This window comes from Eriocheir sinensis, chromosome 44 (genome assembly GCF_024679095.1).
Source record: "Eriocheir sinensis breed Jianghai 21 chromosome 44, ASM2467909v1, whole genome shotgun sequence".
NCBI classification, from domain to species: Eukaryota; Metazoa; Arthropoda; class Malacostraca; order Decapoda; family Varunidae; genus Eriocheir; species Eriocheir sinensis.
Genome location: NC_066552.1, coordinates 14,346,855 through 14,373,500, shown reverse-complemented (window position 1 = coordinate 14,373,500; position 26,646 = coordinate 14,346,855). Strand labels below are relative to the sequence as shown.

At 44.2% G+C, this 26,646-nt stretch overlaps 3 protein-coding genes across 5 annotated transcripts in view; 2 read left to right on the top strand and 1 right to left on the bottom strand.

The window, feature by feature from the left end:
• Positions 1-26,646, top strand: part of LOC126980640 (uncharacterized) — a 61,254-nt gene that overhangs the window by 6,971 nt on the left and 27,637 nt on the right. The window lies entirely within an intron of this gene.
• LOC126980610 (uncharacterized) lies at positions 455-5,797 on the top strand. 3 transcript variants are annotated; one of them, XM_050830714.1, is made up of 4 exons: positions 455-693; positions 826-946; positions 1,094-1,197; positions 1,295-5,797. In XM_050830714.1, the coding sequence occupies exons 1-4, from the start codon at positions 552-554 to the stop codon at positions 2,290-2,292; spliced, it is 1,365 nt and encodes a 454-aa protein (XP_050686671.1). In that variant the 5' UTR covers positions 455-551; the 3' UTR covers positions 2,293-5,797. The 3 variants fall into 3 exon arrangements, with proteins under 3 accessions (XP_050686671.1, XP_050686670.1, XP_050686669.1); XM_050830713.1 differs by having other exon boundaries at positions 1,094-5,797; XM_050830712.1 differs by lacking the exon at positions 455-693 and having other exon boundaries at positions 714-946.
• Positions 5,888-16,958, bottom strand: LOC126980611 (uncharacterized). Its single transcript, XM_050830715.1, has 2 exons — positions 16,692-16,958; positions 5,888-8,691 (listed from the first exon to the last, which is right to left on the bottom strand). Exon 2 carries the CDS (start codon positions 7,318-7,320, stop codon positions 6,145-6,147), a length of 1,176 nt encoding a protein of 391 aa, XP_050686672.1. The 5' UTR covers positions 7,321-8,691; positions 16,692-16,958; the 3' UTR covers positions 5,888-6,144.

Genomic DNA, 26,646 nt, shown 5'->3' with positions numbered 1-26,646 from the left:
ACACACATGCTTGCGCGCACACGCACATGCATACACATACACACACACACACACACACACACACACACGCACGCGCACACACACACACACATGCACACACACACACACACACACACACACACACACACACACACGCACACGCACACGCACACTCTCACACACACACACACACACACACACACACACACACACACACACACATGTTCATGCGATATAAAAATCACGGAAAAAAATGTTTCGATGACATCTCCATGTATCTGAGGCCACGCCTTCTGGTCTTTGGAAGCCTTAATGATTCAAGTCATTACAATACACCTCGGGTCATTAAGGACTGACCTGAGGAACACGCCCACACACACACACACACACACACACACACACACACACACACACACACACACACACACACGCATACACACACACACACACACACATGTACAAACGAACACACAATGCCGAAGGGTATTTATGGGCGTCAAGCCAGCGAGCACTTCACAGGCTCTCAAGGCGGTCTCGGGTCAAGAGGTCTCCTGTTCTTGATTCCCGTAAACATGAGGACCCCTTTACACACCTGTATCATATGTTCATGGTGTAATAAATACTTCCCGTTGTCCGCACTCGCAGCTCATAGGGCGGCCTGCCTTCCAGAGGGCCTTGGGACTGGATCGAAAGATATATCTACTAGAAACAATGGTAAGTACTTAAATGTTTGCGTTACTTTATATGATTGTCATAAAAAACAGTAGCAGATGTGGATGACGGGAGGGGGGTAGAGAGCTGGGCAGCATGGTCAATATCGACTTTAGTCTTTCTATCTTTTTTCAGAAGAGACGTCGTCGACTAGCTCTGATCGATCAGATGTCGGTTTCTCTCAACCAGACCCCAGCGATATTGGAAGTTGTTCTCCACGGGCGGGTCTCAGCGACGAAGCCAGTCAAAATCAAAAGTAGGTCAAAACCTAATATCTTCTGAAATGCAATATTGTTAAAATGTGTTTTACAAGAGACACATTTTCCATATTGTATTTTAAGTGTCACAGTAAATATGTGCGGGTAGAGGTTCAAAAATTCATTTGTGTTTCGTATTCTTTAAGGGCTATCTCCGAAGAAGGCGGGTCTGGTAGGCTCAGCCATTGGCCCTCCTCTTCAGCGATCGGTAGTGGACGAAAACGAAAACAAGCGAATACAGGAACAAACGGTAAGTTTCTACGTTTTTTATTGCGCACACGTCTGTTCTAAGGAAAATAAATTGTAATTTCACTATTTCTCTCTAATATTATTTTACCTTTCTTCAGACACCTGCAGGAAAAAGCAAGCCCGTCGTGAGGGATTCTCCCATCCAAACAGTTCTCCACAGCCAGGGCCCAGCGGTTATAACCCGGGACGGCCGGCAACAACACCCTCACCAACACCCGGTGAAATAAGCCAACATTTCAACGGGGCCTTAACAACGATCGACGTGCCCGTCCCACCAGCAGACAACGGCGACATTGCATCATATTTCAACAACAACACTGGCCGTCTTCGCGAGGCAGTAGAGTCTGTATTCCAAGGCTGCCAGCAGGTTAGACTTTCTTCTTTTAAAGTGTACGTTGACATGCATCTGCGTTTAGTCAGAGAAGACCCCGACGATGGAGTTCAATATAGAGATATGTATATGAGAAGTCATATGCAGGTAATTAGCTTTGACGATATAGATTCATATGTACGTGAACTATCCGAATATTTTGTTAATCGGTTTGAACATGACAAATCAGACGAAGAGGGCAGTGGATTTACGTTAGATGAAATAGTTAGCGTAAAATTTTCCTTCTCTCTTATAATGCTGCACAATAGTATTGGAGAGTATGTGCCCTATCCTAAGGGTGTTCCAGGGAAAACACAAGTTCTCAACCCTTCGGGGCCCACGGACTGTGTTTTCCAAGTTCTAACAGCTTATCGCTATCTAAAGTCAAGAAATGTAGTTCCATCGGGCAGGCAATGGGAGAATGCTTGCTTGGCCTCTATTAATACGGGTAACATTCCAATCCCGGTATCCTGGGAAGACCTCGGTCGGCTTGAAAGATTAAACAACATAAGTATTCGCGTTTACTGTCTAGACAACGTTGAAGACAAAAAAGGCGAACTAACTCTAGTCAGAAAGGGGCTCAAAGATCAAGAAGTTATTCATTGTCTGTTGTTGGGGAACAGACACCTAGCTCTTATCCAAGACTTTGACGCATACATGAACCTGTTTACCTGCCAACGTCGCGGGAAAAAAAATGTTTTGCGATATCTGCCTGTGCGCCTGTGAGAACAAGACAACGCTTGCTGAACATGTGCTAATTTGCCCAACGATGATCACAAGACTAAGATTCCCACCCGCGGGTTCTACTGTGAAATTTAATAATCATGCTAAGGCATATGAGCCATCTTATTTAGCATTCTATGACTTTGAGAGTATTCTCGTAGAGTCTTCTTCGAATGTGTCTGGATGTGTAAAGAGACATCACTTTGCCATAGCGTATGCTTACATTAGAGTGAATAGAAACGGAGAAACAGTACAAAGCGGATCCTATTGTGGAAGTAATGCTGTAAACCATTTTATTCATACAATGCAGTGTGCCTGGAAAAAGTTGAAATTTTCTAAAGGCTACAATAAAATCAACATGACCGATGAAGATACGGCGCGTCACAATGAGCAAACTCACTGTCTTCTCTGCAAACAGGGTTTTTTAAAAGGTAAAGGAGTAAAACATCATGACCATGAAAAATCAGGAAACAATTACATTGGAGCTTATTGTAATAGATGCAACCTCCAAATGAAAAATCACAAATTGCAGCTCACTCTCATTGCACATAATGCTAATTACGACATGTCGTTAATCCTGCGTGAATTAACGATACCTGACTTGAAAATCAAACTAAGACCAAAACGTTCAGTTCACAAATATCATGAAGTCATCATAAATGACTTGAGATTTATTGACTCGTATGCCTTTATGTCTGCTTCACTCGCGGCTTTAGCGAACCAATTCATCAGTAATGGGAACGAACCCATATGCACACAACAGATGTTGAAAGATGTGCCAGCACCTGCGTTGCCATTATTGATCAAGGGAAAGCAGGTGTTTTGTTATGACTATATGGATTCGATGGAACGACTTTCTGAGACACGTCTTCCATCCCGCGAAGATTTTTTCAATTCGCTTCAAGAAGCAGAACTTTCCGAAAGTGATTATAAACATGCTCAGAATGTTTGGAAAGTAGCTGGGTGTCAGAGCCTGAAGGACTATTTGTTGCTTTATGTAAAAGTGGATGTTGGTCTTCTATGTGATGTCTTCCTAGAGTGGCGAGGTATTTTGAAAACCCAGTGGAGGTTGGATATTGTAAATTATGTTAGCCTGCCAGGATTTGCCTATGACTCCTTTCTGCTAAAAACACAGCAGGAATTAGAGGTGCTTAGTAGCCCAGACATATATCATTGCATTCAAACAAATGTGCGTGGGGGCTACACAAGTGTTGTGCGTCGTTTTGTACGCGCCAATAACATCTACACGAACCCTCAGTTTAATAAAAAACATGATAGAAGCACTTTCCTTTCATATCTTGACTTCAACAGTCTTTATCCCACTGTAATGCAAGAGAAGTTGCCATGTGGGGATATGAGAAAACTAGATGAGACAGAAATGCAGTCGTTTTTGAGCGGGGGCTTGGTCAATCAAGCAACCGATGGCGATTTTGGATATCTCATTCTGTGCGATACTGAGGCTGTCTCACGTGAAGTCGTTGAGAAAACGGATGACCTCCCACTGATCATCAGAAGACACAATATCACCAACAGAGATATATCGTCAGTCACACGCGAATGGTTTGAAGAAGAAAACCGTCCAGCACCGTGTAAGAACATAAAACTGATTGGAACACATGCTGCTCAGGAGAAAATGCTATTTGCTCTGCCCCTCCTTAAACTACTTATTCAACTAGGCCTGGTTGTTAAAAAAGTGCATGCTATTTATACGTTTAAGCAAAAGCACTTTCTTGCGGACTTCATTCAGGATAACATAGAAGCCCGCAAAAGTGCTACTTGCCCTATCAAGAAAAATGCAATCAAGTGTATTTCAAACAGCATTTTTGGTCGATTCCTGATGAACGCGGCCAAATATAGTGAAGACATAGATATTGTCACCAACCGCGAAAAGTTTTTGAAGCTGGCCCGAAGTCCTTACTTTAAACGCGTTGTACCTCAAAAGCTATATAGACACAAGTAACTTTAGCCCCTCACATTCCTTGTACAGCACAGACAACAAAGGAAAGCTTGGATTTCTCAAGTCTGAAGTGGGGGAAAGAACCATCTCAGAATTTGTAGGTGTAAAACCAAAGTGCTACTCCATCCTCTTGGCAGACGGTGACCGGTTGAGTTCAGCTAAGGGCGTTCCAAAGTCCATAAAGAAGAAAATTGCTCATCAGCGATACAAAGACGCCCTATTCCAGAAGCAAACATTTACCTTTGACTATCAGGGATTCACAGTGCGCAATGGACGAATGAGTACAGTAAAATATCCCAAGAGAGGGATATCTGTAGTTGAGGACAAAAGATACTACATTAGCACCTTGGAGTCACGATCTTAGGGTCATCCCGATAATTCTATAGGGGTAGAGGAGGAAGAGCAGGAGGAGGAGGTAGCCCAGATCATGACACTGTCAAACGAAGAAAATTTGGAGGAAGGCGATGAAAGAGGCATAACAGAAGCGAGACTAGCCGAGGTAATGGGTGGGCAAGAGATCGGTGAAATGGGAGAACTAGAAGAAGAAACCTATGAATTGTGGGGAGAACGGGATGTGCTGGCCGAGCAATATTTTCCCTTGATAAAACGGGTAGAGGCGGATGATGACATGTTAATGCAAGCCGCGGAACAGGAACAAATAAATCAAATGCTCTCATCATCCCCCCTTGAATATATGCTAGTAGATACAGACTTTTCAGAATAAATTGTAGTTGTTTATAAGATAGGGACTGGTGTGAATGTTGTATATACTGTTTATAGTGTAAGAATTTGCCTGCTATTTTTATGTTAAATATAAAATATATGTAAATATATTATGTATATAGGACTAATGTTGGAGCCTATGATATTATAAAATTGCACATGATGAATCTGGAATCATAATTTGACCAAATTCCAATAAACATTGAGTTTATTTGACTTGTTTATATGACCTTTATCAAAAAAAAAAAAAAAGAAACGGATGAAAAAAACACAATAATTGTCTTAAAATTTATTCGATTTGTGGAAACATGAATAAAACGCTTTTATGTTTCGATCCGGCTCATGCATAAAAGACTGCCCGCCAAATCAGGCGGGCGGCGGCGGCGGCGGTAGCGAGAGGTGCGGCGACAGGATGCGACAGGATTGCTCGGGGCCCGGGACGGGGTGGGGCGGGGCGGGGCGGGGCCGGGCGGGGGCAGCACGGGGTATTGGCGGTGACGAGTGAGGACCTGTGAGTGGAGCCAGACCTCTGATTTAAGCATGGTATACAACCACCCCACCCCCGATAAAGGAACTAGAAAATTATTTATGCTTAGAATAGCTTCATGGAATGTAATACAATTCAATATGAAAAAATCAATAAGTCAATACTTTCTTTTTATGAACACGTGTTAAATGTTTGATGACATACGGGTATTATAAACTTGCTGTAAGCGAATCGCATCACGTGTTCATCATTCCTCGAATATTCGGTCTTGGAAAACTCCATACATATTTTTTCAAGAGTTTCTCTTACACCCAAGTGCGAAACATTGTAGGCAAAGTACATGGCATAAGCCACTCACACATCGCGTGCTTTGAAGTCGAAATGCATTTTTATACATACTGAGCCCGGGGTAATCAATATATTTGAAATGATCAGAGTATAATTTTGGATCGAGAGCATAACTATCTAGGAACACTGCCATGCATGGTTCATAGTAGAGACAAATCCAGTGTCCCATTTCTCTTTTAGAATAACTTGGTAGCGTATTGACGATGTACACTATAGGTTTTCTATATTGAGGTATAGAGTTTACCTCGTCTGCCAATAACACGCCTAAAAACAAGGCTATCTTTCCTATGTGCCCCCTCAATCCTCTTTCAATCTCCATGTTGTTCATCGCACAGCCGCTTCAAGCGCGCACATCACACTGCAGCCGTCTTTCAGAATTAACTGTTATTATACCCAATGTTTCGCCAAACAGTATCAACAGACGGTTCTCGTTTTCTCCCTTGCTTAGATTCAAGCTAAGTCTAAGCCCCCTATTCATTTCAACGGGCAAATTATCATTCAAGTTTTCAGCACGCAAATCAAATGTGCAAATCATTGCCCCCTTGCCGAAAATATCCTTTCCGATTAAATGGTCTTTGTGAAAACCAAGTGCATCCAAAGTACGATGGTAGAGCTCAGCATAGTCATGAGGGAATTTACTAGGAATATTATACATGGTTCTACCATTAACACTTAAGCTTATTTGACTTATATCGCCATGGCTCAAATACAATGGATTTAGCGTATAGTCGCCAGAATGAGCTTCCATGCTCGTTATAATAAGCGAGAGTTTTTCCGGAATAACATTACCCCACGGTTGATCATACGTTCCTGAGGTTTGGTCTTTGGCTAGCACATAGGTTTTCAAGAGGGTTTTGGTAAATGTCGATTTCAAAAGATTCCCTGTGGCGAGAGACGCGTTCAAAGCATGAAGTGCATTAGGATAAGGAAACAGTCGCGTATAAAGCAGCTTGGCTGAGTCTATATGCAGACGAATGCTATCGCCAGTTGGATAATTTAGCAGCCATGCATTACTAGATACTTCCATTCGGAGTCTAACCGAAATACCATCGAGCAAGTAACTGTCTAAAGAACTTATATCCAGAAGAAGCGGGGTACAGAGTTGTATACCGTGAGTCTTAACCCGCTTCATAATGGTCTTGTGTTGCGCGCTGGCATTGTCAAAGTATTCTGCTGTTACTTTGGAAATAAAACCGTTCTCTGGGATGGTAATATTAGCATTGGCTCCAATTGTATTCAATTTGTTGGGCGACAAAGTATTCAGCATTTTAACGTATGACGTGTACCCATAAAGTACATTATTGTCAACAGTTACATCTCCCCAAAAACATTGCATTGATTTGAATAGGCTGTGCGCGGTATTATTTGCAAATTCAACGTGTTGAGCATCTTCGAGAGTAGTACTGTCTGGCTTAGTTAAGCGTAAAGAGGTGTGCAACACCAATTTCCCCAAATCAATAAAACTGCAAAGTGTTCCAGGAATGAGAAATTCTATATATCTATCGGATAATTTCATATTGAATCCGAGGTTAGTAGGTAAAACATCAGCATCATAACGGGAGGCAATCGTTGTTTCCAATAACCTCAAATTGTTACGGCGGGGAAACAATTCACTGACACCGGCGGCTTATTGCCCCAGGGAAGAACGCGGGTTCCCGACACCAACCGCGCTGGTGATGCTCGCCATACTGCTCTTAGTTCAACAATGATTACAACTCGGTAAAGATGTCCTTTTTATAACACCTTTTCCTCCCGACTCGCTTGACTTTCTTTTTCCCGCTTCCTCTAGTCAATTTCATTGCAGCTTGCTTTAAGGAATTAATTCCATGCTTTTTTATAGAGCTTCTCAAGTTGCTTCCGTGTGAAATATCATCTAGAACATTGTTTCCAAATGTTCGAGCTGAAGGCACAATGGCATTCTTCACTAGGAAAGGGAAAGCTCTTTTAGCGAGTCCAGCTAAAACCGAGAATAAACCCCCGCCTCTGTGATAGCTTGGTTCATAAGAAAGTGTGACTATATCATCAATACCGCTCCCTCGGGATGATATCTGTTTGCCATTCGAAAACAGGGTATGATATTCTGCTACGGAAGGAGGGATGAATGTAACCCGCATGGTGGCGGCGAGGAGACTGTCTTTTCAAATGGACAACATTCCTATTAATACAGCAAAATGTACTCAAAGATTCAACGCGATCGGATATGTACACCCTCTGGACCCACCGAAGAGGCGATGCTTCTGGCATTTTGCTTCAGCTCGGTGGGACGACCTGAGGATGTACTTTTCCGATTTCCCGTGGAATGATTATTGCTTCCAGGATAAAGACCCCTCTGTGTGTGCTCAGCGCATCACAGAGGTGATTGTCTCTGGAATGGAGGCATACATTCCTCGTTCTTTCTCTACTCCTCACGCTAAAAAGCCTTGGTTTAATCACGCTTGTTCTCGTGCTGTCAATGATAGAGAGGTAGCTCACAAAAGATACCAGAGCCTTCAAACTAATGCTAATTATGAACTTTACATTTCTGCCCGAAATCGTGCCAAATCTATTCTCCGACTAACCAAAAATTCTTTCATTAATAGAAAATGTCAAAACCTTGCTTTCTCTAACTCTTCCCGTGACTTCTGGCATCTAGCCAAAAACATCTCCTCCAACTTCAATTCTTCATCTTTCCCTCCACTCCTCAGTCCTGACGGCAACACTGCCGTCTCATCTATCTCTAAGGCTGAACTCTTCTCTCAAACTTTTTCTAAAAACTCCACTCTGGATGATTCTGGGCATATTCCTCCTACTCATCCCCCCTCTGACTCCTTTATGCCTGTTATAAAGATTCTTCAAAATGATGTTTTCTATGCCCTCTCTGGCCTCAATCCTCAGAAGGCTTATGGACCTGATGGAGTGCCTCCTATTGTCCTTAAAACAGTGCCTCCGTGCTGCCACCCTGCCTGGTCAAACTCTTTCGCCTCTGCCTGTCAACATCTACCTTTCCTTCTTGCTGGAAGTATGCCTTCATACAGCCTGTACCTAAGAAGGGTGACCGCTCCAATCCCTCAAACTACCGTCCTATTGCTTTACTTTCTTGTCTATCTAAAGCTTTTGAATCAATCCTTAACCGGAAGATTCAAAAGCACCTTTCCACTTCTGACCTTCTATCTGATCGCCAGTATGGGTTCCGCAAGGGGCGTTCTACTGGTGATCTCCTAGCCTTCTTAACTGACTCTTGGTCATCCACTCTTAGCCGTTTCGGTGAAACCTTTGCTATTGCGCTGGACATATCAAAAGCTTTTGATAGGGTCTAGCACAAATCTTTGCTTTCTAAACTACCCTCCTACGGTTTCTATCCTTCTCTCTGTACCTTTATCTCCAGTCTCCTTTCTGACCGTTCTATTTCTGCCGTGGTAGACGGTCACTGTTCTTCCCCTAAATCTATTAACAGTGGTGTCCCACAGGGTTCTGTCCTATCTCCCACTCTTTTTCTGTTGTTCATTGATGATCTTCTTTCCAAAACGAACTGTCCTATCCATTCCTACGCCGATGATTCCACTCTGCATTATTCAACTTCTTTTAATAGAAGACCCACCCTTCAGGAACTTAACGACTCAAGGCTGGAGGCTGCAGAACGCTTAGCCTCAGACCTTACTATTATTTCCGATTGGGGCAAGAAGAACCTGGTGTCCTTCAACGCCTCAAAAACACAGTTTCTCCACCTATCCACTCGACACAATCTTCCAAACAACTATCCCCTATTCTTTGACAACACCCAGCTATCACCTTCCTCAACACTAAACATCCTCGGTCTATCCTTAACATAAAATCTCAGCTGGAAACTTCATATCTCATCTCTTACTAAATCAGCTTCCTCGAGGCTGGGCGTTCTGTACCGTCTCCGCCAGTTCTTCTCCCCTGCACAGTTGCTGTCCATATACAGGGGCCTTGTCCGCCCTCGTATGGAGTATGCATCTCATGTGTGGGGGGGCTCCACTCACACAGCTCTTCTGGACAGAGTGGAGGCAAAGGCTCTTCGTCTCATCAGCTCTCCTCCTCATACTGATAGTCTTCTACCTCTTAAATTCCGCCGCAATGTTGCCTCTCTTTCTATCTTCTATCGATATTTCCACGCTGACTGCTCTTCTGAACTTGCTAACTGCATGCTTCCCCCCCTCCCGCGGCCCCGCTGCACTCGACTTTCTACTCATGCTCATCCCTATACTGTCCAAACCCCTTATGCAAGAGTTAACCAGCATCTTCACTCTTTCATCCCTCACGCTGGTAAACTCTGGAACAATCTTCCTTCATCTGTATTTCCTCCTGCCTACGACTTGAACTCTTTCAAGAGGAGGGTATCAGGACACCTCTCCTCCCGAAACTGACCTATCTTTCGGCCACCTCTTTGGATTCTTTTTAGGAGCAGCGAGTAGCGGGCTTTTTTTTTTATTAATGTTTACTTTTTTGTGCCCTTGAGCTGTCTCCTTTGCTGTAAAAAAAAAAAAAAAAAAAAAATGAAGTAAACATGTGACAGGGTATCCTTCTTCGAAATGCATAGGACGACCTTTTTGATCTGTGAGTTTAATATAAATCGAATCAATTACTTTGGATTTAAGGGACTTATATATAGTTGGATGCATGCCTTTTGTTAGACCTCCGGAGAGCGAAAAGGCATCAAGAATATTTACATTTTTCCCTGCATACCTAGAAGGATTGACAAGGTCAGTGTAAATGAGAACACACTGTACGTCACCATTTCTCAACAGAGGGGCATGACCATGTAGCGGAACAAGAACGGTTTTTTTTTGTTCTTCATGTGTACCCAAGGAAGAAAACACAGCATAACCTAAGTTGGGGACAAAACCGAGAACCTGGGCCAGTCGCGTATCAAAGGAAACCTTAATAAATACAACTTGTGGATGATAACCATTGTAGCAGAACAAAGTTAAATGATCATTTGTTGAGGTAAATGCAAGAACCTCTCTAGAATACGCTAGTAAATGGTAGTTGTATCCATCGACCATCTCCTTTATCAATGTCGTTATTATACCGTTAACACACATCAGCAAATACCCAGTGTCATTATACAAGATATTAGCATTAATAGCCTCTGACAGTGTGCGTCTTTCAATAGCTTCTGAATCTGGCGTTGGTCTTATACCACATTCAAGATGTATACTACACTCTGGTTCACCCGGTTTAACAATGTAATACCGACGGGGAAGCAACACGTTCAGTAGACCGACTTCATATTCCACGTCCTTGTCTATAATGTTAGAGTCTGTATATTATTAGTAAAGCTAGTGCTGGAATTGGGGTAAATTTCCCCTTCCGCAATGCTGGTAACATATATATGATGTGACTCCATTTAGAGCAAGGAAGACACTAGCAAAAATATTATAATTATTTCATTATATAGAGGTAGACATGACGAGATGCCAATTACATATTGAAGGTAAATCATACTAAACATCATTACATTGTTATTTATTGACATATTTTACATTTAGTGATGTACATAATTATTGGGAAATTGTCTGGAGCTATAGTTATTCAGGACCCACGTCGACTACAGCACCGTCCCGTTTTCTTTTCCATTCGTCAGCCACAGCATCGTCCTCTGTATCCACTAGTTTCCTCTTCCTGTTTCGCTCGGGAGACACAGATAGAGTTAATTTTGTTTCAGGCTCATCGCAGGTCCACCATCTGTCCAGGATGACGCACGATATATTATGCAGTTGGAGTTCAGCCGCAGCCTCTTGGAGATGCGGTTGGTAGTCAGCTTTCCACAACACGTAAAGAATTCCAGCGCTTGCAATATTGTAGGGGAAGACGACACTTGTAATGTTGCTTTTAATCACCCATTCTACCAGTTTTGTGATGGACTCTTTAAACCAGCGGAGACGGTTATCATAACTGTCTTCCTTTACCCCACGAATGAAATTTTGATCTCTTGACGTCTGAAGATATCCTTGGTTTATAGGGTTATTTTCCAGTTCGCGGCCAGGAGCATATTGGGTTAGGATACACGCCACATAAGGAAGATTTTCACTCGGAGGACAGCGAATATGCAGACTACCGGGAATACCACGATCTTCCCAGCGACACCTGTTCAGTTGATAGATCGGGCTTCTTTCGCGGTAGAGATTACTGTGCGGGTATAATCCATGTAGGCGTCAAGTAAACCCCCTCTTTTCGTAGCAGGAACTGCAGTTGAGGGAAGAAACGATGATGGTCTTGTTGTTGCGGTAGATGTCATCGCCAGGAGAACCGTCTTTGTAGTTGAACACGTAGGCGTCCGACATGGTGTCCTCTGGTATACTGGTGAGTGATGAATAGTACCGCTTCAGCTGATGGCGAGGGACGAGTAGCGAACCATCGTCCCATCTGCTCTCTCTTATAAGCCCGCTCGGGGCACCACCGTGTCCGAGCGTGTTCGTCCTCGCCTCCGGCATTTCTCTCTCCATGACGTCGCCGCCCCCTCTGTATAAGTCGCGCGTCCAACGCGGTTCGGTATCTAGAACGCCCATGATTCTGTTTCTTTCTTGAATCACAATGTAAGACTATACTAGCACATTGGAAAAGCGGATTTAATATGGGTCCCATCTGTAAGTTGTCAACGATGGTTGTTTGGTGAAACCAGATCCCTGAATCTTTTACCGCACGCTCGTATTTTTTATTTTGATAGGTAATACACCCGTGGCGTCAATGATGTGTTTTATATCAGCAATGTCAGCAATCGTTGGTTTTTGACTTGCATTAGAGAGTAAATTCAACATGTACAGGATATTGGAGGATCGAACAGAAGACAATAGGTTGCCTCGGCTATCCCATTTTACGATGGGATTGTCTTTTATTCGTTCTAGCATACTTTTAACATACAGAGGTATTAAATTACTTATTTCAGGATTGGAGGATATCTTGTTCTCCCTAATCCCTGTGACTCTAAGTTCCACGGGTGGTAGTTTTGTGGTTTTGTATACACCAGATCGCGATAATTTTTTTTTTTTTTTGTAACTTTTCTTTCTTACAGAGCGAGATGACGGGTTCAATCTTGTAGGAGTGCTTGGTCTTGCACCATGACACGACACGACAGGACCGCTGCTGCTTGCTGGCACATGTTCAGAGATCGGCATGTGATCGGGATGGGTCGACTGCGGGTTGAAACACGATTGGCCGTTGACCGCCGGACTCGTGGAGTTAGCGCATTTAGGCTTAATACCCATTAAAACACGCTCAGCGGTAGACTCAGGAACAAGATAATACGTGTGCATTATCCAAATAATTTTCCGATCAAGGAAGCGGCAATAGGTAATATAGCAGCTAATATACCACCCCCTCTCGATGTCAATATAAGTCTTTTCTTATGGAGAGGAGTTTTCTTTCTAGCTATGGCACGTATGTCTTCCCGATAGTTACGTAATTTCTTGATAACTTTGCTATTGAGGGTGAAGTGCTTCTTTAAAAAATTGGAAAATATTTTAGATATACAGTTCAATTGTTCTCGAGCTGTTTGCTTAATATCACGGTTTCTATCTTTTACTTTTAATTTCTTTAAAAGTAAGACAAAGTTTTTGTGTGCACTGAGGAGTGGTGTCTTTTTACGCATTTTCAACAATATCATTAGCGTCAATCCAGCTGTTGAATGAAGTAGGGTATCCCAACCACGATACAAAATACTGCTTTTTTCCTTTATTTTTTCGTGAACGCAGTATTTTAATATCGTCTGTCTCAGGCAGAGCGCTTAAGACGAGCTCTGGCGCGTAGAATATCCCCTGTATTGGTTCTCCAGACAAATCTTCTAAGAGATAACTTCTTGGGCGATTCTTGTGTTTAATTGATTTTATGCGAAAGAGCTCGTGAGTATTTTGCTGCGTGTATCCTTTATGGAATACAGAGGAACGAGCACTTCGAACAAGGCGAACTATTTCCCCAACTGCCAGTCGAGAACTGATGGAAGACGCTGGTTGCTTCGGGTTTTTATACATTGCGTGGAATTGCCGTTTGATTGCAGATGGGTCTTTTAAGTTATGAATATCAATGGGAGTTTGTTTGTTCTTCAGTCTAGAATGGGGCGAGCGGTTGTAGGCACTGACCTTGTTTTGCAGCTGATCAATATATCTTGAAGAATTTTGAGACGTGATGAACTTGTAGATGCGTGCTTTAAGTGTACGAATGGCCCGCTCTGCCAAGGCTGCTTTGATCTCACTTGAGTACACACTGTATAGCTTAATGCCCCGGGAACATAAATAGTTTCTTACTTTTCGATTCCAGAATTCTGTGCCCAAGTCGGTGTTTAATCTTCGTAAGCCTTCAGAATCTTTATTTTCCACCACTTGTTTAAAGGCCACGAGCATAGTATTTGCGCCTTTATTCCGACACGGGACAACTTGCATATATCTAGAAAACACGTCTATGCATACTAACAAGTAGCCTATGTTATTATTTTCCTTTCTTATATGTCTCACGTCTGCTAAATCGGCAGCCATGCTTACTTTGGGTTTTGAGGCTATTATCTTTTGCCGGGGAAATTTTTTAGTCTGTAGCTTATGCAATGTATATGTTTTATTGCTTCTCAAAAAGTTGTGTACGTCATCACGTGTTATTGCCAGATTTATACTTTTTGCTTTCTCCCATAATTTCGCCTGAGAGCTTAAACAATAGGGTTCGTTATGTTGGGAGTATAGTGCGTGTAAGAGTTCCTTCCTCCTGGAGTTCACCATTGGAATACGCGTTCACCTGGGGGTTCTCCAACAATGTTTGAGCGAAACTGTAGGGACTCAGGAGTATTTATACCCAAATCAACAAGAAGATATCCATAAGGACGTGAATATACAGCATATTTATATATATCTACAAACTGGTTTGCCTTCTCTTTCCCGAATATTTGTCTGCCCAGAGTGTGAATTTGAGATAAATCGCGCTGTCTTAACAAGAGGAAATGAGAACAGTTCAGGCTAATATTCCTTGCATGCTTTCCACCCATATATAGATTTTGAGTGATAAATATGCATGAAATATTGTTGTGCCGTCCGCGAGTAAAAGCATCAATCACAATTTTGTTCCTTACAGCATCAATGAAAATATCGTCAAGTACATACAATGTCCCTCTCTGATCAAACGTATCCTCGTTGGCAATTGGATCAATTATTTCAGACGACACTATAACTTTAGGTCCTATTTCTTTATTTCTTTGAAGAGGATGAGACGTTAAGCCACATATGACAATTTTTTTTTAACTTTTCATGATACTTCAGAATAAGCTGCTGTACAAGTTCCGATTTTCCAGAGTTGCTATATCCTGCAACTATTATGCGCGCAGGATATTGGAAAATACCGAGAAGGTTCTCTGAATATGTCTCAGTCATAGCGGAAACTCTATTAATGATGGTAATTATTAAAGTATGATGCTTATATAGCACAGAATATGTGTGTGTGTGTGTGTGTGTGTGTGTGTGTGTGTGTGTGTGTGTATACAACAAGAACAACAACAACAACAATAGCAATTACCCTCACTTTGTGTATGCCCCCCACTTCCGTCACCCCCCCGCTGACGGCCCTCTGACCGTCTTACCCCCACTCCCGTCACCCCCCCGCTGACCACCCTTTCTTCCGTCACCTCCCCCCGCTGACCGACCTACCCCCGCTCCCGTCACCCACCCCCGCTTCCGTACGCTAGCCCGAGAGAGGGGGGGGGGGGGTAGGGCATGTGAAAAAGTGAAAGTTTATTTTTTTTGTGGGGGGGGTGGTAGGGCATGTGAAAAAGTGAAAGATTATATTTTTTTTGGGGGGGGAGGTACGGGGGGGGGGGTAGGGCATGTGAAAAGGTGAAAGACTTTGGGGGGGGTAGGGGGGGTCCAGATACCCCCTCTTCCGTAACCCCCCCGCTGACCCCCCCAACCCCGACTTCCAGTCCCCCCCGCGGAGGTTACCCCCACTTCCCTTCGCTGAAATCTCCATCCTAGGAGATTTCAATGTTCACCACCAGCTTTGGCTTTCATCCTCTTTCACTGACCATCCTGGTGAACAAGCCTACAACTTTGCTATCCTCAACGACCTAGAGCAGTTGGTCCAGCACCCTACACGTATTCCTGACCGTCTTGGAGATCGGCCCAACATTCTAGACCTCTTCCTTACCTCAAACCCTTCTGCTTATTCTGTCAAACTGTTCTCTCCGTTGGGCTCCTCCGATCACAATCTTATTTCTGCATCCTGTCCTATCGCTCCTGTACATCCTCTGGACCCACCGAAGAGGCGATGCTTCTGGCATTTTGCCTCAGCTCGGTGGGACGACCTGAGGATGTACTTTCCGATTCCCGTGGAATGATTATTGCTTCCAGGATAGAGACCCTCTGTGTGTGCTCAGCGCATCACAGAGGTGATTGTCTCTGGAATGGAGGCATACATTCCTCGTTCTTTCTCTACTCCTCACGCTAAAAGCCTTGGTTTAATCACGCTTGTTCTCGTGCTGTCAATGATAGAGGTAGCTCACAAAAGATACCAGAGCCTTCAAACTAATGCTAATTATGAACTTTACATTTCTGCCCGAAATCGTGCCAAATCTATTCTCCGACTAACCAAAATTCTTTCATTAATAGAAAATGTCAAAACCTTGCTTTCTCTAACTCTTCCCGTGACTTCTGGCATCTAGCCAAAATTATCTCCTCCAACTTCACTTCTTCATCTTTCCCTCCACTCCTCAGTCCTGACGGCAACACTGCCGTCTCATCTATCTCTAAGGCTGAACTCTTCTCTCAAACTTTTTCTAAAACTCCACTCTGGACGATTCTGGGCATATTCCTCCTACTCATCCCCCCTCTGACTCCTTTATGCCTGTTATAAAGATTCTTCAAAATGATGTTTTCTATGCCCTCTCTGGCCTCAATCCTCAGAAGGCTTATGGACCTGATGGAGTGCCTCCTATTGTCCTTAAAAACTGTGCCTCCGTGCTGTCACCCTGCCTGGTCAAACTCTTTCGCCTCTGCCTGTCAACATCTACCTTTCCTTCTTGCTGGAAGTATGCCTTCACACAGCCTGTACCTAAGAAGGGTGACCGCTCCAATCCCTCAAACTACCGTCCTATTGCTTTACTTTCTTGTCTATCTAAAGCTTTTGAATCAATCCTTAACCGTAAGATTCAAAAGCACCTTTCCACTTCTGACCTTCTATCTGATCGCCAGTATGGGTTCCGCAAGGGCGTTCTACTGGTGATCTCCTAGCCTCTTAACTGACTCTTGGTCATCCTCTCTTAGCCGTTTCGGTGAAACTTTTGCTATTGCGCTGGACATATCAAAAGCTTTTGATAGGGTCTGGCACAAATCTTTGCTTTCTAAACTACCCTCCTACGGTTTCTATCCTTCTCTCTGTACCTTTATCTCCAGTTTCCTTTCTGACCGTTCTATTTCTGCCGTGGTAGACGGTCACTGTTCTTCCTAAATCTATTAACAGTGGTGTCCCACAGGTTCTGTCCTATCTCCCTCTTTTTCTGTTGTTCATTGATGATCTTCTTTCCAAAACGAACTGTCCTATCCATTCCTACGCCGATGATTCCACTCTGCATTATTCAACTTCTTTTAATAGAAGACCCACCCTTCAGGAACTTAACGACTCAAGGCTGGAGGCTGCAGAACGCTTAGCCTCAGACCTTACTATTATTTCCGATTGGGGCAAGAAGAACCTGGTGTCCTTCAACGCCTCAAAAACACAGTTTCTCCACCTATCCACTCGACACAATCTTCCAAACAACTATCCCCTATTCTTTGACAACACCCAGCTATCACCTTCCTCAACACTAAACATCCTCGGTCTATCCTTAACTCAAAATCTCAACTGGAAACTTCATATCTCATCTCTTACTAAATCAGCTTCCTCGAGGCTGGGCGTTCTGTACCGTCTCCGCCAGTTCTTCTCCCCTGCACAGTTGCTGTCCATATACAGGGGCCTTGTCCGCCCTCGTATGGAGTATGCATCTCATGTGTGGGGGGGCTCCACTCATACAGCTCTTCTGGACAGAGTGGAGGCAAAGGCTCTTCGTCTCATCAGCTCTCCTCCTCATACTGATAGTCTTCTACCTCTTAAATTCCGCCGCAATGTTGCCTCTCTTTCTATCTTCTATCGATATTTCCACGCTGACTGCTCTTCTGAACTTGCTAACTGCATGCCTCCCCCCCTCCCGCGGCCCCGCTGCACTCGACTTTCTACTCATGCTCATCCCTATACTGTCCAAACCCCTTATGCAAGAGTTAACCAGCATCTTCACTCTTTCATCCCTCACGCTGGTAAACTCTGGAACAATCTTCCTTCATCTGTATTTCCTCCTGCCTACGACTTGAACTCTTTCAAGAGGAGGGTATCAGGACACCTCTCCTCCCGAAACTGACTTATCTTTCGGCCACCTCTTTGGATTCTTTTTAGGAGCAGTGAGTAGCGGGCTTTTTTTTTTATTAATGTTTACTTTTTTGTGCCCTTGAGCTGTCTCCTTTGCTGTAAAAAAAAAAAAAAAAAAAAAATTTGTTACTACTAGGATTCTTAGTAATCGTATTATTATTATTATTATTATTATTATTATTATTATTATTATTATTATTATTATTATTATTAGTTGTAGAAGTAGTAGTAGTAGTAATAGTAGTAGTAGTAGTAGTAGTAGTAGTAGTACTAGCGGTAGTAGTAGTAGAATAACGGCATCATTATCATTACCATTATTATTCTTGTCATGATCATAATCATTAGTCAAAGTATTAAGTACTTATTTTACACTAATATTCAGCAAGTCATTAGCACAGGCCAGTGTGCCTCTCGAGTGGAAAAAGGCCAGTATTACTCCGATCTTTAAAAAAGGAGATATAAAACAAGCCAGTAATTATCGTCCCATCAGCCTTACGTTTGTCCTATTCGAAAAAATAATCAGGGATAAAATTATCACTCTCCTTGAAACAAATGATTTGATAACTGATAGTCAGCATGGATTTCGTAGTAATCGGTCTTGCCTTACCAACCTATTAACCTTTTTCAACGATGTTTATACAGGTTGGGACGCCCGAAGCCCATATGACGTAATTTACCTAGATTTTCAGAAAGCGTTTGATAAAGTTCCTCACGTTAGGCTTATTTCTAAACTGCGTTCACACGGTATTAACGACCATCTATATGCGTGGATTCATGACTGGCTCACCGACAGAGAACAACGTGTAATTCATAATGGTGAAGCATCGAATTGGCAACCCGTCACCAGTGGCGTTCCCCAAGGTTCGGTCCTGGGGCCGACACTATTCATAATTTACGTGAACGACTTATAAACTGATATCCTATCAAAAGTCCCCAAACTCGCCGACGACACCAAATTAGGAGGTACGGTAATGAACTGTCAAAGTTGCGAGAATATTCAATCAGACTTAATAAGACTTGCCGACTTGAGCGAAAAATGGCAAATGAGTTTTAACGTAGATAAATGTAAAGTAATGCACATAGGTGAAAAAATCCTAACTTTAAATATCAGATTCAAGGACATGAGCTCAGCGAAGTAAAATAAGAAAAAGATCTTGGTGTCATTATCAGTAACACTCTTAAAATGAGTGATCAATGTTCTGCATCGAGTAAAAAACCTAATATGATGTAAGGATTAATCTCAAGAAACTTTGATTATAAATCACCCGAACTTATTAAGATATTATATTTAGCATTTGTAAGACCACACCTAGAATACGCCATTCAGTTCTGGTCACCGAACTATATCAAATATCAAGTTTTGCTAGAAAAGATACAGCGACGAGCAACCAAACAAATTCCAGCGTTTATATATGTTTTCCCTAAAAAATCAAAGGGTACGAGGGGACTTAATTGAAGTGTTCAAAATCCTTAATAGAGTCGTCGATCACTGGAATAGACTCCCACCGTCAGTAGTTAGCGCACAAAGTATCAATAGCTTCAAGTCCTCATTGGATAAATACTTCAGGGATATAAGATTATACTGACCCTTCTTCGCATGTTTTCAGACAGATTGCAGCAAGACCTCAACCTAAATCCATATTATTCTCCCCCACAACCTAGATTGCAAGTAGCGTAAGTTAACAATAGAGTAAAGCAACAGTTAATGTCCGCATGACAGGTGGAGTGAGGTGTGGGTGCAGTAAGGTAACAGGGTACTGGTGCGTGCATAGTACCGCCGGTAAAATGAGGATCAGGCCTCCACCTGTGCCCCTGAAACTACACCTCACCCATCGTGAGTATTAGGGTGGATTCTGGGGCTGACCTGTGTAGGCCACTCGTCCTCTTCCAGTCTCCCTGTGTTTCCATGTTCTTATGTTCTTATGTAATGAAGTCATTCTCCCCCACAGCTTAGGTTACCAGTAGTATACGTTAAGGGTAGTAATTTCCTCTTATTTATCTCTTTACTGTAAAATTTCCATGTCCCTTTATTCCTTAAAGGTACATGGTGTTCTCTTCTAACTATATCCTGCCGGCTCGTTGCCGGAGGTAGAGGTGGGTGGGGAGGAGCCGTCATCTATTCTGTCCTGTCCTACCACACGTAGATTACTAGTAGTAGCGGTAGTAAACAGACACCCTCGCCATAGACCGATAGGTCTTCTGGTGTCTGTTCTCCCTATGTATTCCCTTCTTCTTCTCTTCTTCATTCTCCTCCTCCTCCTCCTCCTCCTCCTCCTCCTCTTCCTCCTCCCCGCCTTCCTCTTCCGTCCCCCCTCTCCCCTCTTCCCATCAGCCCTCCTCCTCCTTCTCCTCCTCTCCTTCTTTCTTCTCCTCGTCCTCCGCCTCCTCGTTCATCCCTCCCTCCCACACCTGTCCCTCACCTTTCCTTTCCCCCTCTTCCTCCTCCCTCTCCTCGTCCGTTCCTCCCTCCATTCCCTTACCCTCCCTTTCTCCTTCTGACTGAGTTCTGTGGACGAAGTATCAAGAACAGGAGACGCTACTGTATTCCTGGCGCAAAACTACAAGATATAGAAGAAGCGGCAGACCTCGTCTCAGACCGCACGGAACAGGACACACTCTTTGTTTTGCACGCTGGCACGAGCAACGTTCAAACAACGTGCACGGAGGAAATTTTAGCCGACTACCGACGAGTAATCCGCCGCTACAAGGAAAAGTCACGCCACATCATTGTCTCCGGGATTCTTCCGAGAATCAACGCCTTCACAGGCTTCCACAGAAAGGCGTCAAACATCAACAACAGACTGAAGCACCTCTGTCAGGACGAGGAGGTTTCGTTCGCAAATGTGTGGGATCATTTCTTTGACAACCCCGACCTTTTCCGTCCTGACGGTCTTCACCTCAATGCCATTGGCTCAGCACGGCTTGGTAGGCTGCTGAGCGAGGAAGTACTTTTGTACCCAAAAAACTCCGGCGCGGGAGTGGCACCAAAGTATCGTAAACAACCAACCAGTAGAGCCCGCCCATCATACACCAACGCCCCCAACAGAAAACACACGCAGACGCCGGACTACTGTGACTCGAAGCACTGAAGTCAAGAAGGACATTTCTGTCCTATACACCAACGCATGGAGCTTAATACCCAAACGGGATGAGTTACTTGCCTACGTTGACGTAGAAAGTCCGGACGTGATTGCCATCACCGAAACGTGGGCCACCTCTGACCACCTAATGACCGAATTCTCAATTCCAGGATACGAGAGCTTCTACAAAAACAGACTTCACAAGAAAGGAGGAGGTGTTATCTGTTACGTCAAGAACAAATACCCTGCCGTATAAGTAACCAAAGAAGACTCAGAGAAATATGACACAGTATATGTTGAACTGGAGACTAGCAAGCACAACAAAATAACGATTGGAACCGTTTACAGACCTCCAAAGCAACAAGAAGCGGACGACGAAGCGCTGTACGAAGAAATCCACACCGTAACGCAAAACAAACAATCAGTCATTATCGGGGACTTTAACTGTGCCAACATTGACTGGACCACGATGATTGGAGACGGGAGGGTAACAGATTGCTCGAAATGTTAGAAGACACTTTTCTTACTCAGATTGTTACCCAACCGACGAGGGAAAACAACATATTAGACCTAGTACTCGTGAGTGATTCAGATCTCACACGTGAATGTCAAGTCGGCGAAAAGCTGGATGGTTGCGACCATCACCTAATCCGCCTAAAGATCAGAACAGACCATGAACTCACCGAAAACACGTCCAAGATTCGAGACTACAAAAGAGCCAATTTTAATTTCGCTCGTGAGCTGCTGACCCAGACAACTTGGGAACACATGGCCTACACTCCTGTGGACGGAGCGTGGAATGGCTTCAAGACCAAACTCCTGGAGGTAGAGAGAACAACTGTTCCCATGAAGACAAGGAGAACAAAAAATGCCACAAGCCCACCATGGATGACTACCCAGGTTCGACGGGCGATTAATTTAAAGAGAAAATACAACTCGCTCAAAGAAAACGGCACTGACGAGGCACGCGAACAATACCATCAAAGCCTCAGAGCTTGCAGAAAACTCATTCGCCAGCGTAAACGCGACTATGAAAAGCAAATTGCACGCGAAGCCAAGTCCAACCCGAAAAAGTTCTTCACGTATATAAGAACCAAAAGAAGACAAAAAGCAATATCGGTCCCTTAAAAGATGAAAGTAACGTACTAACACAGGACCGTAGACAAATGGTCGAAATCCTAAACAGAAACTTCGCGTCTGTGTTCACGGTCGAGAATACCCAGTCCGTACCCGAGAGCCCTACCCCACCGATGGGAATCACTCCCCTAGAAATTGGCACAATTGAAGAACGGGATGTAAAGAAGTACCTAGACAAACTCGAGACAAACAAGTCCACCGGACCCGACGACTTGTCACCCAGGGTGCTCAAGGAACTCAAGCAGCAAATCCTCAAGCCACTCACCACCATCTACAATCTGTCACTACAACAAAACAAAGTCCCAAAAGACTGGAAACAAGCGAATGTAACTCCGATCTACAAAAAGGGAGACAAAAGTGTGGCCCTAAACTACAGACCAATCAGCCTGACCTCTGTGGCGGGAAAAATCCTCGAGAAGATCATCAGAGACAAACTCGTTAGGTTCCTTGAAGACAACAACATCATTTCCGATGCTCAGCACGGTTTCAGGAACAAGCGCTCATGCTTAACCAATTTATTGGACTTCTTCCAAGGTATCTATGAAAACTGGGATAATCATATCCCCAGCGATGTTATATATCTAGACTTTCAGAAAGCCTTTGACAAAGTGCCACACGAAAGACTCCTCAAGAAACTCAAGTCGGCGGGATTAGGCGCAATCTGACAGCGTGGATCAAGGACTGGCTCACTGGAAGAAAACAACGAGTTGTACTCAACGGACAGGCCTCCGAGTGGCTCCCGGTCACAAGTGGAGTGCCACAGGGGTCAGTGCTGGGACCCATACTTTTCATCATATATATCAACGACCTAGAACTAGGATTGAAATCCAATCTTTCAAAATTTACCGACGACACAAAGGTGGGTGGGAAGGCCCTCACAACGGCAGACTGCGAAATTATCCAGAGAGACCTGGACCAGATCACTCGGTGGTCAGAAAAATGGCAGATGTCCTTCAACACTGCCAAATGTAAAGTAATGCATATCGGATCCAGAAACAGCAACCACACATACCACATGGGTGGCGAACCACTACATGTTGTGCAAGAGGAAAGAGACCTCGGGGTCACCATCAGCAGTGACTTGAAACAAATAAAACACTGCAAGTCCGCCTGTAAGAAAGCCAATACAATGCTCGGGTTCATATCGAGGAACTTCGAATACAAGACGCCGGGAGCTATGTTATCCTTGTACAATTCGCTGGTAAGGCCCCACCTGGAATCTGCCGTGCAATTCTGGTCTCCTAATTACAGGAAAGACATTGAATTACTTGAGAGAGTACAGCGCCGCGCCACGAAGATGATACCATCACTGAGGACGAGGCCCTATGACGAGCGACTTGAGCGACTCAACCTCTTCACGTTGGAAAAGAGACGCCTGCGGGGAGACATGATACAAGTCTTTAAGTACCTGAACAAGCTCAGCAACGTTGATCACTCCAAACCAACCTGAGAACAAGAAATAACGGAAAAACAATTCAAGCAAGGCGATGCAATACCGACATTGGCAGGAGTTATTTCTCGAATAGAGTTGTTCGCCACTGGAACAGCCTTCCTGCAGAAGTGGTTAGCGCAGAGACCATCAACTACTTCAAGAAACGCATTGATCGCCACTTTGCTGCATCGGGAGTGAACTGAACGTTTCCAAGAGTAGATACACAAGTGCTTTAATCCTTCCCTGCAAGCCACTCCTATGGCAAACGGATTGATTAAATCACTGAACGCAGGCAACCTAGTAATGAGCCAACAGGCTATCTGCTGCCTGCTAGTCCATGTTTACATGTCCATGTTTCCTCCTCCTCCCCAACATCCTCCTCTTTCTCTCCCTCTTCCTTCTCCTCCCTGTCCTCCTCCTCCTCCTCCTCCTCCTCCTCCTCGCCTTCCTCTTCCGTCCCCCCTCTCCCCCCTTTCACCCCTCCTCCTCCTCATTCTCCTCCTCTCCTTCTTTCTCCTCCGCGTCCTCCGCCTCCTCGTTCGTCTCTCCCTCCCACACCTGTCCCTCACCTTCCCTTTCCCCCTCTTCCTCCTCCCTCCCTCCCTTCACCCTCCCTTTCTCCTCCTCCTCCTTCCTCTTCCTTCTCCCCCTCCTCCTCCTCCTCCTCCCCATCCTCCTCCTCCTCCCCAACATCCTCCTCTTCCTCTCCCTCTTCCTTCTCCTCCCCCTTCTCCTCCTCCTCCTTCTCTTCACCTTCCACCTCTTCCACAATTTCTCCTCGTTCTTCACAGCAGGTCCCTCCCCTCCCTTCCCGCTCTCCACTCCCCCCTTCACCCACCTCTCCTTCTGGCCGCCAGGTGCTTGTTGTTGGTGATAGTCCGGTGCGTTATGTTGACAGGTCTTTTTGCTCCAAGGATAAGAACAGGACGAAGGTGTGTTTCCCAGGGGCAGGGTGGGCCATATATCAGACAGGATTGAGGCGTGTATGGCAAGCGAGGTACGAACCCCATTGTCTTTCTCAGCTGTGGCGGACACGTTTCCCGTGTGCCAAGCGAGGATCTTCTCCGGCGTTTTAGGGAATTGTTAGGTAGGATAAGAGACGCTGGTGGGTCACCAGTATGGTGTGGCGTCCTGGATGGATGGCTGTCCAGGGCAATAGCAGTGAACAGCAGACTTGCTGAGCACTGCGAGCGCAATGGGTAGCTGTTCGTCGACAATTGGGACCTCCTCTTTGGCAACGACGCCCTGTACGCCCGTGACGGGATACACTTGACGTTCAAGGGTGTTGAGGCTCTCCCAGACCCCCTTGAGCGAGCACTAATTACCCTGAGGGATTTTTTAGTATAGACGAGGGGGGGAGGAGTAATGAGAGAGGACATGTAGCTCATAATACAACCAGGCAACTTAGAAGTAAGTATAGGGGAGTAACAGAGGGCGGGGTAAGAATCTTCTATACTAACAGCAGGAGCCTCAGAAACAAAATAGACTTACTAAGGGGTGAAGTTTGTTCAGAAAATTTTGACATAATAGCGATCACTGAGACATGGATAGACACTGCCAATATAAATTTTAGATTGGGATTTGAAATAACGGGTTATCAGATGTTTCACAAAGACAGAAGGGGCAGAAAGGGAGGTGGAGTTGCGCTATATGTTAAAGACTCACTTAAATGTTTAGTTAACAATTCAGTCAAAACTAACATGGATTCAGAATCAGTTTTGGTGGTCCTTTACAAAGGGAAAGAAAAAACTAACTCTAGGAGTTCTGTACAGGCCACCCAATCTTAACAGGCAGGACACGAGTGTATTACTACAGAAGATTGGCAGGGTGAGTAGAAGTGAAAATGTCTGCGTGATGGGGGACTTTAATTATAGGAAGATAGACTGGGAAGACCTAGTGGGTGACCTGGAAGCCGAGGATTTTCTTGAAGTTATACAAGATAATTTCCTTAAGCAGGTAGTTACTGAGCCTACCAGAGGAGATAATATATTAGACTTAGTCCTAACTAATAATGGAAACTAGCTACATGAGTTGGAGGTGGGCGGAGAGTTAGGAAATAGTGATCACAGAACGGTTCGTTTCAGCTTAGACTGGCCGGTAACCCGCGAACCAAACCCAGTGTTAGTGCCAGATTTCAGAAGAGCAAATTACGAGGGGCTTCGAAGACATCTTGAAGGGGTAAACTGGGATAATTTAGGGATTCATGAGGGCCAGAACTGCGGATTGGAGAGCCAGGAGAACCAGGTAGAAATGTCTTACAATAATTAAGTTAGAGTAATAGTAGAGGGGCAAGGACAGCATATACCACAGCGAACACTTAGAAAAGAAAACAATGACCCTAAGTGGATGACTCGTGGACTAAATCACGAGATAGGGTTAAAGATGGGAATTTATCGGAACATAAAGAATGGTGAAACACATCTCAGGGGCCGGTATGTCGAACTATCTAGATTAGTGAAGAAAAACACCAGGATAGCAAAAAGGAATTATGAGATCAGAGTAGCAAATGAGACGAAATGTAATCCTAAGGGCTTCTTTCAGATGTATAGAACAAAAACAAGGGAGAAAATTGGACCGCTGAAAACAAACACAGGGGAGCTAGTGGAAAATTACGAAAATCTGAGCACATTGCTGAACGACTACTTCCTTTCAGTATTCACACAAGAGAATCGAACGACTATTTCGGAAAGGGTTCAGGTTTACGAGGGCGGGGATGGCGATAAATTGAGGGATATAATTATTACCAGGCAAGTAGTTCAGGATGAGATAGATAATTAAGAAGAATAAGTCGCCAGGTCCTGACGGGATACTTCCGAGGGTATTA

Bases quoted from the DNA above. Each gene is read 5' to 3' on its own strand.
- LOC126980610 (XM_050830713.1), top strand. From the start codon at position 2,261: ATGTTTTGCGATATCTGCCTGTGCGCCTGTGAGAACAAGACAACGCTT.
- LOC126980611 (XM_050830715.1), bottom strand. From the start codon at position 7,320: ATGAAATTATCCGATAGATATATAGAATTTCTCATTCCTGGAACACTT.